At 47.1% G+C, this 19,764-nt stretch overlaps 1 protein-coding gene across 9 annotated transcripts in view; it reads right to left on the reverse strand.

Annotated features, from left to right (window-relative positions):
* HLCS (holocarboxylase synthetase) overlaps window positions 1-19,764 on the reverse strand; it is a 199,811-nt gene that overhangs the window by 167,796 nt on the left and 12,251 nt on the right. For 4 of the 9 annotated variants that reach the window (XM_070252289.1, XM_070252287.1, XM_070252288.1 and 1 more), the window contains exons 2-4: window positions 14,051-14,188; window positions 4,862-5,024; window positions 2,766-3,709 (exon numbers count right to left, since the gene is read on the reverse strand). In XM_070252289.1, the coding sequence (XP_070108390.1) occupies window positions 2,766-3,709; window positions 4,862-4,895 (978 nt within the window). In that variant the 5' untranslated portion in view covers window positions 4,896-5,024; window positions 14,051-14,188. Of the gene's footprint in view, window positions 1-2,765; window positions 3,710-4,861; window positions 5,025-14,050; window positions 14,189-17,534; window positions 17,803-19,764 lie in introns of those variants that run through there. The other 5 variants (XM_070252292.1, XM_070252293.1, XM_023630127.2 and 2 more) reach the window with 4 other exon arrangements.

Consider the following 19,764-nt stretch of genomic DNA (forward strand, 5'->3'; position numbering starts at 1 on the left):
GAGGGGGAGGACAGCCACTGACATTGTGAGGAGTGCTTGTGTTGGTTTCAAGATGAGGTGCTGCCACAGCAGAAGCGAGGAGACAGGCCACCTCTGGCTCTGCACCTCGATTCAAGGACAGAAGGACACGCCAGAGCGTGTGTGCTGGATTTGCACTCCTGGTCCTCCGTGGTATCCGACAAATGTCTCGTCCTCTGGCTGTAAGGCTGTCACCATAGGGATGGGCCCATTTCTGTAACTTGGCTTCTTCTAAAATTAAGGTTTTTTGACTAGACCAAAAGCCAGGACTAAAAATGTGTCCAGTCACAAACAGGGGAAGGGGGGTGATACTGGCATCTAGTGGGTAGTGCTAACACCCTACAACGCAATGCACAGGACGACCCCACCACGGAATCTGGCCCAAAAAGTCCACAGTAGCGTGGTTAAGAAACTCTGCTATAGGCGCCAGCCTGGTGGCATAGCGGTTAAGTTCATGCACTCTGCTTCAGCAGCCCAGGGTTTGCTGGTTCGGATCCTGGGCGCAGACCTATGCACTGATTATCAAGCCATGCTGTGGCATGAGTCCCAAATATAAAAAAAGTAGAGGAAGATGGGCACAGATGTTAGCTCAGGGCCATTCTTCCTCAGCAAAAAGAGGAGGACTGGCAGCAGACGTTAGCTCAGGGCTAATCTTCCTCAAAAAGAAAAAAAAACTCTGTTACAGAAGCAGAAGGACTTCTTCCATGTGCTAAGCTACATAAGAAAACAAAATATCTTTAAAACCATTTTAGAGACTTTATTTGGACAACTTCATGCCAAACTCCTGGTCTATTTGATAACCAAAAGTCTGCATTAATCCACAGCCTGACATTTTCCCAGCAAACCTGAGCAGTACAGCAAGTATACCAAAATTTCCTCTTTCTCTATTTTGACAAATGGCCAAGGCACCGATAGGCAGCCCCTTGGCCCTGAGACCACCACCTACCGTGCAGCTGTGGTCTGCCATTGAAGGACTTCATCTCCTCTTACTGGGTTACATCAGGACTCGATTTATTACGAAGAGGAAGACTATGAAATTGAACAGGGAAAGAGGAAACTAACCAGCCTGTGATAATATTTATTGGTTGATCCCGGCGGCGAGGTATTGTAGAGACACAGGCCTGAGGGGAAAACACTGACCCTGTCACAGAGACTGGAAGTCATTTAAAATCAAAAATGACACTCTAATCCTCTGAATCTGATTTTTGAAGCTGCATCATATTGCCTTTTTTCTAGGGCAATGCACGCAGTATCAAATTTTATGACAGTTATGGGGTCAATTGAAATGGTGCAACAAGCAGATTTGCTGTGTAACTCACAGAAATGGATCGCAACGTGCCGAATCAATTTTCTAGAACAAATCTGTATACAGGGGTGGCAAAATTCACCATTCGAAACTGAAATACGGCTCTAGGAAGTCGGGTTTTTAAGTGGATTTTCGGAGAATGCACAGTTACTATAGTTACCGTACTTGCAGACAAAAAGATAAGAGGAGTATTTATTAGGCCTCCAAAAACGAATTCATGTGGTTTGCAGCCTACATGAAACCTGCTTGGGGTGCACGCGGTCATCGGTCCTGATCTCCAGATTTCTTCATTATATGCATCTTTGCCTGAGAATTACCTTAAGAACAAATGAGTGGGCTTTAGAATAGTACAGAAACAAATCGATACCCCCTTGAAGAATATTTGGTCAGAAAACTCAAGAGACTTAGCTTTTAGAAGGGGTGGAAAAATCCTACCATAGGATAGGAAAGGAAAGCACACAACAAAAAACAGCAAAGACTTCCCCAACTCAATAAAAAGATCCCTATAATAAAACACAATCTAGTATACTCATCCTGGGAACTATTTTGGGCAAAATACCTATATCTACTTAGTTTTCTCATTACATCATCAAATCCCTAAGGAGGATTTGTCCATCTAACTATAACATAAACTTTTGCCCTCAGACATTAAAAGATTTGCTATAAATGATAGAAATTCTGAAATAGTCTATCCTGCTATCATTTGCTTAAACAAACAAAAAACTACAAGGAAAAAAAAGTGGGGGGAAAAAATCAATAGATGAGCCAAAGGCCCCCCCCAAGGATGGGAAGAGAGCAGCATTTTCCTGTCATCTCCCTTTCCAGTTTTTTCTTACCTATGTAATAATATGTCATAAATCTAAATTGCTTCAATACTCCCTTATTTGACATTTTTCTCGGCACTTAGATTTTACGAGTGACAGATCATAAAGGAACTGAGGATCTGGAGGTGTTTGCAACACTTGATACCCCAGAAGCTGGGGAGGATTCATGCAAATCTCGGACATCAACTACATCGTGGTTCCTAACATCGTGGTTCACCACCCTGAGGCACTCAATAAATAAAGTCTTGACGATATTGACCAGAGTGTGCTTTGAAGAAAGAGAGCGGACCAATGTATTGTAGACAGACTATTACCAGTATAGATCAAAACAAAAAGGAATTTTCTGACTAATCCTTGGCTAACCAGCAATCCTGAATTAGCCATAACACCTTGTGCTTCATTCCTCCATCACAACTATTCTGGTGAAACAGGATATTCACGCGACAGGAAGGCCGTGATCTCAACCTTCGACTCACCATCTGCAAAAATTCCCAGCCAAAGGTCAAAAGTACCCCACCCCACACAGACTCTCAGCCCTTTCAATGCACAGCCTTCTAGAGCGTATTCGCAGTCAAACACACACACCAAGATCACATCATGGATGCCAACCTCTGTACCTGGCAAAGGATAGCTTCTCCTCCACATGTTCCAAAAGGCACTTGCACAATCAGCCTGTCTTTGTCCTCGTTCTCCAGGTGGCCCTGGAGCTTGCCCAGGCTGAGCCACTCCCCAGGGTGCTCGTAAACACAGCCGCTGCTCAGGACGCTGAGCTTCACCTGGCTCTGGTCGACCTTGGAGAAAAGCAGGTTCTGGACTGTCTCCTGCAGGGCGCCCTTGCTTGTCACCTGGAAGCCAGCAAATGTGAAGGATGAAGACAGGCCCAACACCTTCCCTCCCTGAGAAAGATAGGCCATGAATTTCCGGGACAGGTCCTCGGGAAGAGACTCCCTGGTGGCAATGACCAGCAACAGACAGTTGTCTGACCATGGGTCTCTGAGAGCACTTTCCTCCGGCAGGTGGTAGAGGGTGTAACTGTCGGTGTCCACACAGTCGGCCAGAACGGACCGGACCTGCTGGAACCTGTCCAGGGCTTCCTGGGAGTCAGAGCCCACGTAGAGGAGGATGTTGGGGGCCTTTCCCGTGATGTTGACTCTCCTCCCTTCTCTCTCAGGGCAGACATCATCAGCAATACTCTCCAAACTGCCGCTGTAATCATAGGGAAGATCCGGAATGTTCTCTGCAGATGCAAACTTGACGGATTCAATGGTGCTGTTCTCAAGCTCCAAACACTCGTGGCAACTAGACAGATGGAGGTGACAGAGCTCGAGAGAGCCCACTCCTCTGTCACTCTCCCCGGCAGGCTCGCTCCCAGAGGCACCTCCTTTCTGCTGCGTGGCTTCTGGCCCGAGAACCTTCAGCTCCTCTTGGCCAATGTGCTCCATGACGTCCAGCTCAGGCTTATTCTCAACAGAAGCCTCAGGGCTCGGCTGCAGGATTTCAGCTTGTTTGTTTGAGGCCTGATCCTTAAGTTCCTTCAGAGCGGAGTCCTGCAAGTGCACAGCTGGGGCATGAACGGAAAAGACAGTAAGTCAGCTCTTCTGCGTTGTCACGCAGCTCAGTTCACAAACTCAGTGCACTCTCTGCACTCCATGACGTATGGTCCAGGGCGGCCCACCTGCACGGCTCCCACCACATCCCCACCTCAATCTCAGCATCCTTCAGACCCACACAATTGCTCCTGCCTGCTAGGAGGGGACCCCAGACGGTCCCTAGTGAAACCCCAAGTTTCCACACCACCTTTCCCATAAGAATCGGAAAACTCCAGGTCCCCTTAGTGACTGTGAAGAAGACGAGATTCAGAGAGGTGATTTTGCTTACCTACTTATAGATTTAATTTCTTGGGTGTCAATCTCCTACATATAATGAAACTAAGACTAAGAAACAAAAAAAGCACATAACTAGAGTCTATCCAAGCACATCTCAGGAAAAACTCACTCTCGGGACATTTCATAGGATCAACCGGGGAGAAGGGGCTTCCCGGTACCTTATCTCAGGGCTGGAATATAATCTATAACCACTGATTCCAAAAACACTTATTGCCACGCATCTGACATGGTATTAGGCACATGCACATGCAGATGGGGAAATTAAGCGATTTACACAAATTTCCAGAGCTGGTGACACTCATTTGCTTGAGATACAAATGAACACTTTCATGGACATAGAAAGTCTGCTTTTAAGCCTAATTAAGGAAGAACATCTTGCATGTTTCCTGAAAAAAGATGTGTCCCAAAATATTGTGGTATGTATATTTTAAGTAAAAAACCATTAGATTTAGAACTTTGTAGTAATGCTCGCTATGATTTGCATTCAATCAAACTACAGTGTAGAAACTAGTTATACTGTATTAGATTGTGTGAAATAAATACTACATGGGTTCTAAATGTGCATGCCATCTCACAGACAATGCAATTATGACAAATCCTTGTTTAAGAATTTAAAAAGCACTAATTATATACTCTGGAATAAGCATCTCCAAAAACCTGACATATGTGTGAATTTTATACTGTTATGGTTATAGCCAACCTGTTGACTGAAGTGAACCGAAAATAAGCAGGCTCTGCAGTCATACCAAACAGGAGGACTCAACAATCCTTAACCTAATAACCTATGTCATCCAGCTGTGATGAAAACATTTTCTAAAGTTACTTACACACGATCTTTTGGGGGATCAGTCCATTAGCCATCTGGAGCCTGTCTTCCAGGAACGCCACCCCCAGCTTACTGAAGTCGTCCACACTGGCTTCGGCAATTAACTGATACGGATCCCCAGGTCTGCAGGCCAACGGCAAACAACAGTCTGACCACTTCACAAGCTGAGAAGAAGCGGGTGAGGGAGGAGGAAGAAAAGGAGAGGGTGAGATTTTTCTTCTCTAAAATAACCACCTCCTTCACTTTTCCCTTCAGCTCCCCCCCACCACATTCTAGTCAAACGTGACGAATTACCGGGCGCTGCATTTTATTAACAGCAAGGCTGTTCTGGCTCAAACACTCTTACTTCTATCTAACAGGGCTTACAAGCACTACATACAACCCTCCCATTTAAAAGGAATTAAAAGGGGCAGCCAGGTGGCGCAGTGGTCAAGTGTGCAAGTTCTGCTTCGGTGGCCCTGGGTTCGCCGGTCCAGATCCCGGGTGCAGACGTGGCACCACTTGGCAAGCCATGCTGTGGTAGGCGTCCCACGTATAAAGTAGAAGAAGATGGGCATGGATGCTAGCTCAGGGCCAGTCTTCCTCAGCAAAAAGAGGAGGATTGGCAGCAGTTAGCTCAGGGCTAATCTTCCTCAAAAAAAAAAAAAAAGTAATTAAAGTCACAACCACTTTTCAAGGAACTAAAAGGGGAAGGGGCCATTCCCCAGACACAAGAAAAACTGAACTTGCCCTTTAGTTCAGGAAGAGGAACTAGGAGAAAATAAGTCCACAGTATCCAGTGACTGATAACGTAACCTGCAGACCGCCTTTTCTCAAAGTGGGGTCCAAGACCAGCTGCAACAGAACTCCCCAGGAGCACACAAAAACTTCGGGCTCCTGGGCGCCACTCACTACCTGGCGCTCCAGACCCTCTGGAACTGCAGCCTGGGAACCAAGTTTAAACACACTTCCCCACCGATTCCTGAAATGTGAGAACAACTCAAGACTCCCCAGGGAGCTCGCAGTTCCCACTTCCACCACAAGGGGGACAAGGAAAATGAGAGCAAACCAAATTCAGGGCTTTAAGCCTTCCAGTTCTCATAAAAGAAGAATCTGAAACTGGGACAAGCAGAAGGGCAGCCCCCTGGGGTTAAGGGCCTGGAGTCCCAGGACCTGGGCCTGGGTCAAGCTCCTCTAATCATTGCTGTGTGGCCCTAGGCAAGTCTGGGAACCTCTCAAGTCTCAGGTCCTTTATTCATAAAACAGGAATAAGGATAATATTAATACCGGTCATCTTATAGGTTTGTTGTGTTACTGAGATTAAAGAGTATATGTAATGCCCCCAGAAGAATGCTTGGGACAGAAAAAGTGCTCAATTCATGAAAGCTGCTATTATTAGCTACTGTGAATCTGGGTTTAAAAGCAATAGTAAATACAGTGGTCCCTTTTTTTCTTTTTTCTTTTTTTTTGAAGATTGGCCCTAAGCTAACATCTGTTGCCAGTCTTCCTCTTTTTGCTTGAAGATGATTGTCACTGAGCTAACATCTGTGCCAATCTTCCTCTATGTTGTATGTGGGACGCCGCCACAGCATGGCTTGATGAGTGGTGTGTAGGCCCACACCCAAGATCCGAACCCACGAACCCCAGGCTGCCAAAGCAGAATGTGCGAACTTAACCACTTTTTCCTGCACTGTATCACCCTTTCTCCCACCTCCTCCCAGACACACAGCCAGAAGGAGAGGAGGATTCACCTGGAGGGTCGGGCCTGACCAAAGTTTCAGTAGGACTCCGTATTTCAAAGATGGTATCTTTGATCTAGGATGAGAGCTGAAGCTTACAATTCAGACAGATATTTTGTTGATTTCTAGCTCTGGGAATGAGGAAGGATGTCAGCTCAGGAGGACCATCTTGGCAAGAGCTTACTTGCCAGAGGAGGGTGGGTGGGAAACATGAGGACCAGCGCAGCCTCCTGCATGAAGCTAAAAGCATCTTTGTTCTCAGCATTATCACTGGTCATCAAAGAATGAGGAGAGGAGCTCGGCCAGTGGAGACCCAGCCAAGAATTAGGCTGCTCCAACGTTGATGTGGCACCCTGCTGGAGGGATGCCTCCCATGAGCACTTAGTGTAAAAGGAGCCAATAATTAAATTCTCACGTCCGTCTGACGGAGAGAGAATGGGAGGTGAACAAGGCAGGGCGAAGGGCAGGAAGCGGCCAGAGAACAATATACGCACGTCCCTGATCAAGTTTCTCCTCTCCGCCTGCTGTTTGCCCACCTACACGCCTTTCCTCTTTCTAGGAACGTGGTCCCCGAGCCACAGACCGTGCAAATGCCTCGGAGCAGCGCCATGTGCTCCGATCAAAGCAGAGCCGCACGGTCACTGATACTCATCCGGGGCTGTTTGCCATCCATCTGTGGGCTAAAAGCAAACAGGGCACTTCCAATTGGCACTTCCAGATAGAAACAAAGGGGTCGAGAAAGAAAGGGGAAGTCAAGCAAAAAGCATACTCCCAAAGATCAAAGCTCAGGAAGCCCTGGTCAGCCCTAAACAAAGGGATTTCCTCCGAAAAGCAGCACACAGAAATCCCTTCCTCAACCACAGCTCTCCACTTGAGATGGCACTGATTACAGCAGGCAGTGATGGATCTGCTCCACTCAACCGAAAGGCACAGGTTAAACCAGCGGGGGTGGCTCCTCTGTGGACTGCCCTTGCCAATGCCGCCCGCAGCATGTGGTGCCCTGGAGCTCTGCAGCAAATGGGGAACAGAAATCTCAACCACCAGTCAAGCGATGGTTCATCTTGTATGTCAATTCGGCTACGCCGTGGTACCCAGATATTTGGCCAAACCTCAGTCCAGATGTGACTATGAAGATATTTTTTAGATGTGATTAACATTTAAATCAGTCAACTTGGGGCAAAGCAAATTATCCTCCATAATGTGGGTGAGCCTCATCTAATCAGCTGAAGGCCTTGTGAGAAAAACTCTGAGGTCCCCCCCGCCCTGAGGAAAAGGGAATTCTCCCTCCAGACTGCCTTCAGACTCAAGCTACAACATCTATTCTTCCCTGGGTGTCCAGCCTCCTGGCCTGCCCTGCAGATTTTGGACTTGCCCGCCTCCACAGTAGTGTGAGCCAATTCCTTAAAATAAATTTCTCTTTCTCTCTCTCTCTGTGCAGTGATGTGACTCATGTTTCGGTCAAGAACAGATGGCATGTATGATGGTGGTCCCATAAGATTAGTACCATATAGCCTAGGTGTGTACTAGGCTAGCCCATCTAGGTTTGTGTGGGTACACTCTACGATGTTCGCACAATGATGAAATTGCCTAATGATGCATTTCTCAGAACGTATCCCCATCATTAAGCGACGCATGAGTGCATATATATACATATATATGAATATGTATAAACACACACACGCACACACCTTATTGGTTCTGTCTCTCTGGAGAACCCAGACTAAAACAAGTTACAATCAGTTACCAAGTCAGATGACTGATGTTGCTAATTTTTCTGGCCCTCGTTCTCCTCTTCCAAATCAATTTAATTACGCGTTAGGTTTTCTAAACTTCTAGCAATGAACTGGATGGAGGGCCAGACGCACAGAGATGCGAACAACGTGAACCCACGAGAGTAAAGGGTGGAGCTTATTTTTGATGTTCACTTGTGCTCATGGTCTTTCGGGTTTGGAAAGAGAGAGGATAGAGGAACACCACAAAACTCATTTCCAACCTCGATTACTTAAAAAGATAATATGCCTTCTGGCACTTTTAAGAGAGGGTATTGGAAAATAGAGTGACGGTGTAAAGGACAACACATTCTACAGCAAGCAAGAGCTGAAACGATAAACTCACACAGGTGAAATTTAAAACCGTGACTGACCAGATGCTCAAGGAAAAGGGTGGTCTAGGTATTTTAATTTTCTGAATAACTGAGAGTTAATCCGAAAATAATAAAAAATACCCTTCTTGAACCCTCATACACTGCTGGTGGGAATGTAAACTGGTGCAGCCACTATGGAAAACAGTAATGGAGAGTCCTCAAAAAATTAAAACTAGAACTACCATACGATCCAGCCATCCCACTACTGGGTATTTATCCAAAGAGCTTGAAGTCAGCAATCCCAAAAGTCCTATGCACCCCAATGTTCACTGCAGCATTATTTACAATAGCCAAGACATGGAAGCAACCTAAGTGCCCAGCAACAGACGAATGGATAAAGAAGATGTGGTACATATATACAATGGAATACTACTCAGCTGCAAAACAGAACAAAATCATTCCATTTGCAATAACATGGATGGACCTTGAAGGAATTATGTTAAGTGAAATAAGGCAGCGAGAAGGATAATCTGTGTATGACTCCACTCATATGAGGAATTTAAAATTATGGACTAAGAACAGTTTAGTGGATACCAGGGGAAAGGTGGGGTGGGGGGTGGGCACAAAGGGTGAAGTGGTACACCTGCAACACGAATGATAAACATTTATGTACCACTGAAATGTCACAAGATTATAACCTATCATTAACTCAATAAAAAAAAAAATACCCTTCTTGTCATAAACCCTTTTATATTATTTGTGTTCTTTTGATGCCCCATAAGCACCTGAGGCCCACTGTCGAAAGTGTCCTATAGTAGCATCCACAATTGTCACTGCCCCTTTACATCCCCAGCACACTGAGAAGATAAGCTGAAGTTTTTGTTGTTGTTGCCTTTGTTGCTGTTTTTGAGGAAGATTAGCCCTGAGCTAACATCTGCCGCCAATCCTCCTGTTTTTGCTGAGAAAGACTGGCCCTGAGCTAATATCCATGCCCAACTTCCTCTACTTTATATGTGGGGCGCCTGTCACCACATGGCTTGGTGAGCAGTCCATAGGTCTGCACCAGGGATCTGAACCGGTGGATCCTGGGCCACCGAAGCGGAACGTGCAAACTTAACCGCTGCGCCACTGGGCTGGCCCCCAGAAAGGTGAAGTTTCAACTGACATCTCAAGTGCTCTGGTTATCCATCGCGGTGCAAAAGCCACCCCCAAATGTCGTGGCTTAAACAACCAATCACTTATTTTGCTCGCAAATCTCAATTTGGGCAGGGACAGCTCAACTCTGCTCCACATGGAATCAGCTAGGCTGGCTCAAGATCCACTTCCAAGACGCTTCCCTCACCCAGCTGGCAAGCTGGAGCTGCCTGTTGGCTGAGAACTCAGCTAGGACTGTCCAGCGAGCGCCTCGGTTCTTCTTCACGTGCACCTTGCCAAGGGCAACTTGAGCTTCCCCACATGGGAGCTGGGTTCCAAGAGCTCAGGCAGAAGCTGTAAGATTCCTTGGGATCTATAAGTCTCAGTTCTTACAAGTCCCAGAATGATGTCACTTCTGCCACATCCTACTGGACAAACAAATCAATCTACTGCACTGAGGTTCTGCCGGCTCTCTTACACCTCCCCTCTGCGTGAGAATGGCACATCCCAAGATGGACAGGCCCCTTCAGCCTGGGTCCCCGGGGGGGAAGGACGCACAGAGCAGAGCCCAGAGCAGAGTCACAGCTTGAAAGAACAGCAGCAAGCCTAACGAGCCTACGTGTAACAGGAACAAGAAACATAGATCCGCTGTTAGAAGCCACTGAGACGCTCAGGTTGCCTGTCATTTCAGCAGAGCCGACTAAAACGAAGAGCGAAACTGCATTCCTCACCGAGGCCCCCCCGCCAGCCCCTCCACCAGCCCCTCCTGCTGTATGCTCATCTCCACCAACGATCCACCATCCACCTGAACCCCCTCGGCATCTCCCAAAAAGCTCACACATCTGTCTCCAGCTCACCCTTCCTGCCACCAATACTCTTCAAGGCCACTCTTTCCCCACATGGAATACAAGCTGTTCCAGGCTTGCTTCTCTCCAATCCATTCTCCAATTTGCTTGATTGTGATCTTTCAAAAGCACAAATCTGATCATTCAGCTTTAAAAAGAAAAAGGTGGGCCGGCCTTCTGGCGTAGTGGTTAAGTTTATGCACTCCGCTTTGGCGTCCCAGGGTTCGCAGGTTCAGATCCCAGGGTGTGGACCTATGCACTGCTCATCAGGCTGTGCTGTGGCGGTGTCCCACATACAGAATAGAGGAAGACTGGTACAGATGGTAGCTCAGGGACAATATTCCTTAAGCAAAAAGAGGAAGATTGGCAACAGATGTTAGCTCATGGCCAATCTTCCTCACCAAAAAGAAAAAAGTTTTGGCCTACTGTCCACAGGATAAAACCAAAATTCCTAATCAGTGCATATAAACCTTCTTCAATCTGTGTACTATGTGTATTTGTCATACTATTAAAGAATATTCAATTCTGCTACATAGGAAATAAGAAAAACAGCACGGATGAAACTCATCAGATATAGTAAGTCAGCAATTTCTAAGACACGCTAAAGATAGATGAAATAAACGGAACACACATGTGTTGAACAAAAAAAGGACAGAACAAAAGAGAGTATTACTCCTAGGCAGAAAGTCACGGATAGACCATTAAACCTTAAGTATTAGTCAGACACAAATTGTGCCACCTCCAGATTGACAGTTACGTCATCCCTAAGTCAGCGACCGGTTAGGGCCCCATGTATATTCTGCCTAGAAACATAGATAAAAAGCACAGCTTCGGGGCCGGCCTGGTGGTGCAGCAGTTAAGTACATACGTTCCGCTTTGGTGGCCCGGGGTTTACAGGTTCAGATCCCAGGTGCAGACCTGGCATCACTTGGCAAGCCATGCTGTGGTAGGCGTCCCACATATAAAAAAGTAGAGGAAGATGGGCATGGATGTTAGCTCAGGGCCAGTCTTCCTCAGCAAAAAGAGGAGAATTGGCAGTGGATGTTAGCTCAGGGCTAATCTTCCTCAAAAAAAAAAAAAAAAAAGCACAGCTTCTGAGCAGATCACTGGGAAGCCACAGCTCCTCCAGGCGTACTTGTCTCAAGTCTCTCCAACAGAGCCAGTGTGTGCTGGCCACAGGCACCTTCTCTCTGCTGAGACCCATTTAACCTCCACTCTGGTCCTCATAACTACCTCCTCAGCAAGGAGGGCTGACACAGCAGAGAGGTGGGACAGGAGAACACTGCATAGCCCGGGATTCAGGTGCGTGGTCCGTGTATCCCATGGGGACCCCATCCTAACTATTCACCTGGCGCAGAGCTCTCCGCTTGCTTCTTGCCGCGTGTTTTGAATTGATTTAATAAACTGCACGATTTGAGCATCTTCGCTTGGTCTGCGAGGCGCTCTTTTCTGTGGCCGCTGGGACGGCCTGCCTGCTCCCGTTCTTAAAAGCTACCACTGCATCAAGGTCATTTCCCACCCGATACTCCAGCCCCATCTTTCCCCTCTGGCCTTCTGTCGGGCCATACCCCCAACTCACGTTAACGCAGACTCTAATTGTACTAACCACGTGCAAACTCTCTGTGTGCTTCCACACCTGCCTTCTGCAGGGGAAGCCCCTTCCTCCTTCATCTAATTCCTCTCTCCTTTAAAACTCAGATTACTACCTCCCCCTGGAAAGTCCTTCCTAACCTCTCCCCCTCTAGATGAGCTCACTACCACACCACAGTGGGAGAGAAGCTCCTTAAGATGACAGGCACCGTCACCTCTAAACGCATCTTTCATCTCCATGATACACACCTCCAGCCCTAGCACATGATCTGGCAGGTAACAGGCACTCAGTACACCCTGGATGAATGAAATGCCTTGATAGAGTACAAGGAATATAAGTGAGCTTTCCACAACGAAAGAATTGTGTACATTCTTTGGGTAATCAATTCTTACTAAACAGGACTGCTAGTATCACTACAGAAGATACTGAAAATGGAGCTGAATCTGCCATTTATTATGGCACCTAGCAAAATAACTGGAACACAGCAGATATTCAATAAGTATGTGTTAACGAATGAATGACTAAGTGAAAATATGAATACATGAAGGCTACATTTTTTTAAACTGAATTTCTAAGATTCCTAAGATTACTTCTTGTTGGGGACTGTATGATGATCAAAAATGAAAGCCATTTGAGATACCCAAAATACAAAAAGATATAATTTTAAATATCTGTACGAGGGGCTGGCCCCATGGCCGAGTGGTTAAAGTTTGCACACTCGGCTTCAGCAGCCCAGGGTTTCACCAGTTCGAATCCCGGGCACGGACCTAGCAATGCTCATCAGGCCATGCTAAGGTGGTGTCCCACATACCACAACTAGAAGGACTCACAACTAAGATATATACAACTAGGTACTGGGGGGGCTTTGGGGAGAAGAAGGAAAAATAAAATCTTTAAAATAAATAAATAAATAAATAAAAATATCTGTACGAGTTCCACAGTCCTAAAAATGTGAAAGAATATAAGATCTCGTCAAGTTCAAAAGTCTTCCTTATGTATGTATTTTCCATTGAATAACTTAGGATCCTGTTAAACTCAAATGACTTTAGGGTTAGGTGAAAAATACATACATAGATTCAGAAGAGCCCCCACAAAATGCAAACCCCATTGAGCAATCAACTTGAACGGGACCTGCAGACTTAGAGAGAAGACAGCGAGCTATGAGATCAATGCCTTTTTAAGGTTTAAAGACCAACTTATAAAATGGAGTTTGGTGTCATAGCCAGAGAGGTCAAAACACCGGCTCGGGACATCTCCTGCTCCTGGTTACAAGACCCACCAAACTCTCTGATCATAAATAAAATGAGTTAACTGGATACTAGCCATCTTCCTTGGTAGGGCGGCATCTTTCCACCCCAGGAAATTAAGAATAAGTAACTGCCATTAAGCAAGATCTTGATTAAATTTTCCTTAGAACACAAATTAAATGAGATGCTAACTGTGGCAGAGATGTTCGTTATCTCCCCATATCTAGTCTGTCTTTCTCCCTTACAGTAAAAGAACCTCAGGTTTTCACTGAACCTACGGCTGTCCAGCTATGGACCACGTTTCTCAGCCTCCGCTGCAGCTGAAGTGATGGGAGCACAATGTGAGCCATAAACACAAGCCACGGGTAGTTTTAAATTTTCTAGTAGCCATATTCAAGCACGTAAAAAGAAACAGGTGAAAGGAATTTTACTAATATATTTTTTTACCCCAAAATATCCAAAAAGAAATGGAGTCACAAAGGCCCGGAAAGAGCGCTCACAAAAAACAAATTTAGTTTTGATTAACACACCCAGTTTCCTTAGGGTACACAAGTGAAAAACACGTTACTCACGGTTTCTGAAGAGGAGGACGGTCTCTGCAAATTCTCACCTTGCACCCAAATGCTCTCTGTCACAAAAGCTACGTGTTCTGCTTCAAGGATAAATGGAGAAACGAGAAACAGGGCCCATTTGTTCAAGTCATCAATGGACTGGACAGAGGGAAAGAAACAAAATAAAAGGATTCAGTACCACTTCAAACCACAGCTGTCACTCACAGCAACATCCAGATGCCCCTCGTCTGTAATTCCAGGTGCGATCTAAATCAGGTGACAGGATGCGCTCCCAGATACCATGTTAACCCAGCGTTTCTCACTGAGCTGGGACTATTCAAACAGCCGCAACATCCCCTCTATGACTCACGACAGTTTTAACATCTCTAGATATTTGTTACCAAGCAATTAATTGTGAAACGGAGCTTCTCCTCCCCATTCCTTACTGCTTGGAGCATGGAAGAGCTTTCCAAACTACAACTCGGAAGCACATTTAAAGATGAGGGGCTCAGAAGGCCATGCTGGTGGACAGAAGCCTGAGGAGCTGTTCTTCCATTTCCTCTGGTCATTACAGCATCGAGATTGGTTAGTGGATTGGCTATGTCCCTTTATCTCTGCTCTCCTTCCTGAAATCGCTCTAAAATGATGGTTATTTTATTTTTTTTAAGATTTTATTTTTCCTTTTTCTCCCCAAAGCCCCCTGGTACATAACTGTATATCCTAGTTGTGGGTCCTTCTAGTTGTGGCATGTGGGATACCGCCTCAGCATGGCCTAATGAGCCGGTGCCATGTCCATGCTCAGGATCCGAACCAGGGAAACCCTGGGCCACTGAAGTGGAGCGTGCGAACTTAACCACTCAGCCATGGGGCCGGCCTGAAATGGTGGTTATTTTAAAAGGCTTTAACCCACTAAAACCAAGCCACATTCAGAGCAGAAATAGCTGAAATCTAAGGTTGCAGGGGCCAAACCTTATCATCACCACCAAAAAAAGACATTTGGGTCAGGCTGCACGGTGTTGCTGATCGGTTCAAACCCACCCTTGCTGGGAAGATCAAAAGGTCTTTTCAACGGGCCTAATAACCTGGCACATGGTAGATGCTTAATAAACATCTGTTGAAATAATGAATGAATGAAAATTGGGGGAAGAAACAACTCCTCTCCACGGGTAAACATAATTATCAACACAGTAGTTAAAAACAAAAAACAGACTGTCCACTTAAACATAGAAAGCATATATTAAACAAAAAGTTTAAAATTTCCTGTCTGTATAAACCATCTTTAGTTAAACTTATCAATTATTGTGGGACCTTCAATTATATAAACATACACGTTCAGTACTTCCGCATCCAATTTTAGTTATATAAAATACAGACAACAAAGGCCTGCGATTCAGGTCTATAACGTTACTTCAGTCCACGCAGACTGACAACCAGGTACCAACCAACCCAAATCAGCAGCCCCATGATGTTTTAAATTCTAACATAGCAGCAGCTAATCACAAATAAACTGTCAGGCTTTCCAGCTGTAGGCCTTCAACATCAGAGCTTAAATCCAACAACCAGCAAACACTCCTTCACTCACTGAAATGCTGAGCAACTGTTCCAGGTCAAGCTGCTAAGCTCAACAGACCCAGTTCCTATGGAGAAAAAGGAAAAAACTGGAAATACGAACTGTAATCTAAAGGCTATGAGGACACAGAGCACGTGGTCCCCTCTAGTCTGGAGAACACGGGAGAATCTCTGGGAGACAGTGACGTGTGGGCAAAGATCTCGGGTGAGGTACAGTGAACTGTGCAAAGAGCTGGTGCACAGCACCTTACAGAACCCCTAAGAGCCCACGGCGGGTTTGGCCGCAGGCACCGGGCTGGAGCGAAGCATCAGCTGCAGTCAACAGTAGACCCCTCAAGTCATGGGGGCCTTCAAAAGTAAGACTGTCTTCCAAGAAAATTAAAGATAGTTACATCTGGATATTTTTGAACATACAAAATTTCTACTCTAATCTAAACCTGAGAGGCTACGTTTTTAAGGAAATGAATCCAGTTTGGAAACCACTGCAAAGGAAAAATCCACCACTCCATTTTTCCTCATTTTCTTATCTTTCTCAATGAGCGTTCCTGGAAAGAATTAAGGCCGCCTGCCCCCCAGGCTCCATTGTACGTAATGAATGAACAGCTTCCCCCAGCTTCTGGGTAGTACTAGAGATACACTCTCTTAGAACTGAGAAAACAGTTACTCCCTTTCTGTGTGTGATTGCATACTAACAAGGAAGGGTATTTCTGATTTGCTAGCAGCACAGTATAATCCCAGGCCTGAGCAGAACCTCAACAACATATTCAAACAGGAGACAAGATTTTAATTCCCACACCAGCGTTACAGTTTTACACACATAGAAAAATCTCACTTTAATGCTAGAAGCAAGCCAACTTTCCAGAAGGAAGTGGAAAGGGCAGGAAACCAATGGAAAGCCAAACACTTTAAAATCTTAATGAAAACAAGGGCCGCCTCCGAGCCAAGTGCTTAAGTTCACGCGCTATGCTTCAGCAGCCCAGGGTTTCACAGGTTCGATTCCTGGGCGTGGACATGGCACCGCTGGTCAGGCCACGCTGAGGTGGTGTCCCGCATGCCACAACCTGAAGGACCCACAGGTAAAATATACAACTATACAACCATGTACTGGGGGGATTTGGGGAGAAAAAGCAGAAAAAAGGAAAAAAAAGTTTGGCAACAGTTGTTAGCTCCGGTGTCAATCTTAAAATGTCAATGAAAACAATATGAGTGATGGCAATGGAAATTCACGCAAAACTGCTCTGAGAAGTCAGGTCCATTTCCAGTACCTGATGGAAAGAACTGTCGTTCCCTCTACAGAAAAAGAGCAGAGGTTTTGCAGAGGATAAACGAACGGCCCAAGTCACACAATGGGTGACAGAGCCTGCTAAACTTGAGACACCAGACCTCGCACTGGCCCAAAAAACAAAGACTGTGCGCAAACCGAAATAAAAAAGATGCAACGACAATCAGTGGGGTGCCCTGGGTGGTAAATGTCCCAACTGAGGAGAGGGGGACAAGGCAGTTTTTATTCCTCCGGAGACACGTGACAGAAAGCTGAGGATTTAAGTTTCTCTGAATTCAACCAAACTCCAGCCCACAGTGGAGGCAACGATGTCAGGAGAGAGACTCTGGGCGGGCGCTCCTCCGGCGTGCAGGTGCGAATCGCCATCGCCCAGGCACACAGGTCCACGCGTGTTCGCGATACCACGAGCCACGCGGCTACACACTCGCCCCGGCACGACATGGAGAGGCGGCCGCTCTCCGGTCCCCTCCTCCGGCTCCCGTGGGCACCGCGCGCCCGCGGCCCGCACAGCACCGGGCGGAGCGCGGGGTCCCGGCGGGCGCTTCCGGCTCGCACCCCTCCGGGAGGCCGCGCCCCCGCCGGCCCCGCCCCGTCCCGCCCCGCCCAGCCCGAGACCCCGCCGCGCCCCCAGCCTCGCGCCCCGCGCCCGCCCACCTGGCTCTCGCCGACGCAGAAGACGCGGCCGCCGCGGCTCAGGCACACGCGGGCGCCCCGGGGCAGCGCGGCCGCGCCGCAGAAGGTGAAGGAGCAGCGCGAGGCGCGCAGCCGCTGCACCGTGGCGCGCACGAGCGCGGCGGGCCGGCGCCCCCAGCGCGCCCACAGGTACAGGTAGCACAGCGTGATGAGCATGGCCGGCCGCCGGCGGCGGGGCGCGGGCCCGGGACGCTCGCACCACCGGCCCCCGGCCCCGCCCCCGCCCGCCCTCCCGAGGCCGGAAGAGGCCGCGCCGCCTGGGAGAGGCCGCCCCAAGGCGGTGTTGGAGGGAGACGGGAGGCCGCGCGAGGGGAATCCGGGGGTGATAGCGACGGGAGGCCGCGCGGGCTCGGATGGGAGGGGGTGATGGAGGGAGACGAGAGATGCTGGGGCTGGTGACACGTTGGGGACCAAGGGGTAGGCTCAGTGGCTGCCTGGCCTGTTTAAGCCAGAGTCCGGCCTCCCTTCCTTGAGTAGTGGGAGGCAGATTGAGGAAGGGGCTGTGTCTATGTCCGTAACGCTAATTAACCAGCACCATACCGGGAGTCAGTGTGCCAGCACACGCAGCCTCTACCCAGTACAGTTGGGAAAATAAGGTGAAGCTGTTTTGATTAGATGATACTAGGCCTTCATGCAAAAAGGATTTTAAGATAAATTACATAAATTCATACAATGCAATAAAATATATATAGAGAGAGAGTCATATTTTAACATAAGGGCAGGAAACAAGTTGAAGACAGATCAGCACTAAAAAAGCTGCCTATTCTTGTACATGTGGGCCACCAGTTTTGACGGTGAGCATCCTCAGACCAGTAGAAAAAGGGAGACATCAGTTATGATTCACAGTGTTCTTGTCCCCTAAGAGAAGCATAATTATTCCTCACGCTGACATGAGATTTCTCTCGTGAAACCTCATCTTTTTCAAAGGGAGTATGTAAAGAATAATGCCCTCCACAGCTCTGAAGCAGAGCACAGATTTTCACTGTGAGTGGCATAATGCAGTTAAAGCAATGAGGGACACCACTTCCTAATCTTACTTCATCCAGGGATAGATTTTTAAAGTACCCTGACATTTATGCATCTGCTTTAAGATAGGAGTATAGAAAGCCCACTTCAGAACATCAGACTTCTGCTCAAATGACATAATGAATTCTGCCCATTGCATATAGCAACCATAGATTTAAAAAGAGAGAATCCAAAAAGAAAGAATTGGGCTCAAAAACAAAGTAAGCATCACAGAAAGAGAAGAAAGACCAGAGCGATGAGCAGGGCCGAAGCCATATCCTACACTTCCCTACAGGACATGGCAGTTGGGAAGTGGGTTCCTGCATGGTAACAGGACCTGAAATGGTGTCATTAGAGAAATAAATGAGAGAGTCCGCTCTGAGAGGGACTCTGCCCCGCCATGATAACGTGGGGCTGTAAGTTGGAATTAGTGAAAAAGCTTAGCAAAATGATAAGGCCTAAGTGTTTTACTGGACAAACACTTGAGATGGCCTTCTTGGAGCCTGCTGAATTACAGCTCTAAGGACCAGTCTCTCCACCCCTGCTAGGTAAGGAGAGGTCATCTCTTTACCTGAAGGTCACAAGCATCTCCAGTTTTTCCAAGTTCCTTAACAGCTTTGCAACCTCACCCTCCCACAGACACCACAACTCCATCTGGCCAGAATGGGAATTTTCCAGGTTTACCCTTAGGTGCTCCAAGATGGCATGGTCTCAGAGGACATCACTGGAAAATGTAGGGGTCAATCTGTCTACCAGTTCTGGGTTATAAGGAATGAGGATCACAGTGGGTCAACATGAATTGAGAAGGGGGTGAGGTCCCTTCCTGACCCTTACATTGAGGAGCACTGACACCATTCACACGGGGAAGGAATACAGGAAGGCAGATAGAAGGGGAGGAGTAAGAGAAGTCAAACAGTCACACAGCAGGCTCTGTTTATGATCCTACCTAAAATGATGAAGAAGGCTCAGGCATGGAACTTAGCTTCATCATCCCCACAGAGCAAAAGAAACGGGGAAGGATGCAAAACTAAGATATGAGGGGATCTCACTGTGTGTGTACCTGCTTCACAGCCTATAGTCCCTCGCGACTCAAAGTCTGGTCCTTGGACCAGCAGCATGGGCATCACCTGGGAGCTTGCTAGAAATGGAAAATCCCAGGCCCCAACCCAGACCCACTGAATCCGAA

Source organism: Equus caballus, chromosome 26, assembly GCF_041296265.1.
Source record: "Equus caballus isolate H_3958 breed thoroughbred chromosome 26, TB-T2T, whole genome shotgun sequence".
NCBI classification, from domain to species: domain Eukaryota; kingdom Metazoa; phylum Chordata; class Mammalia; order Perissodactyla; family Equidae; genus Equus; species Equus caballus.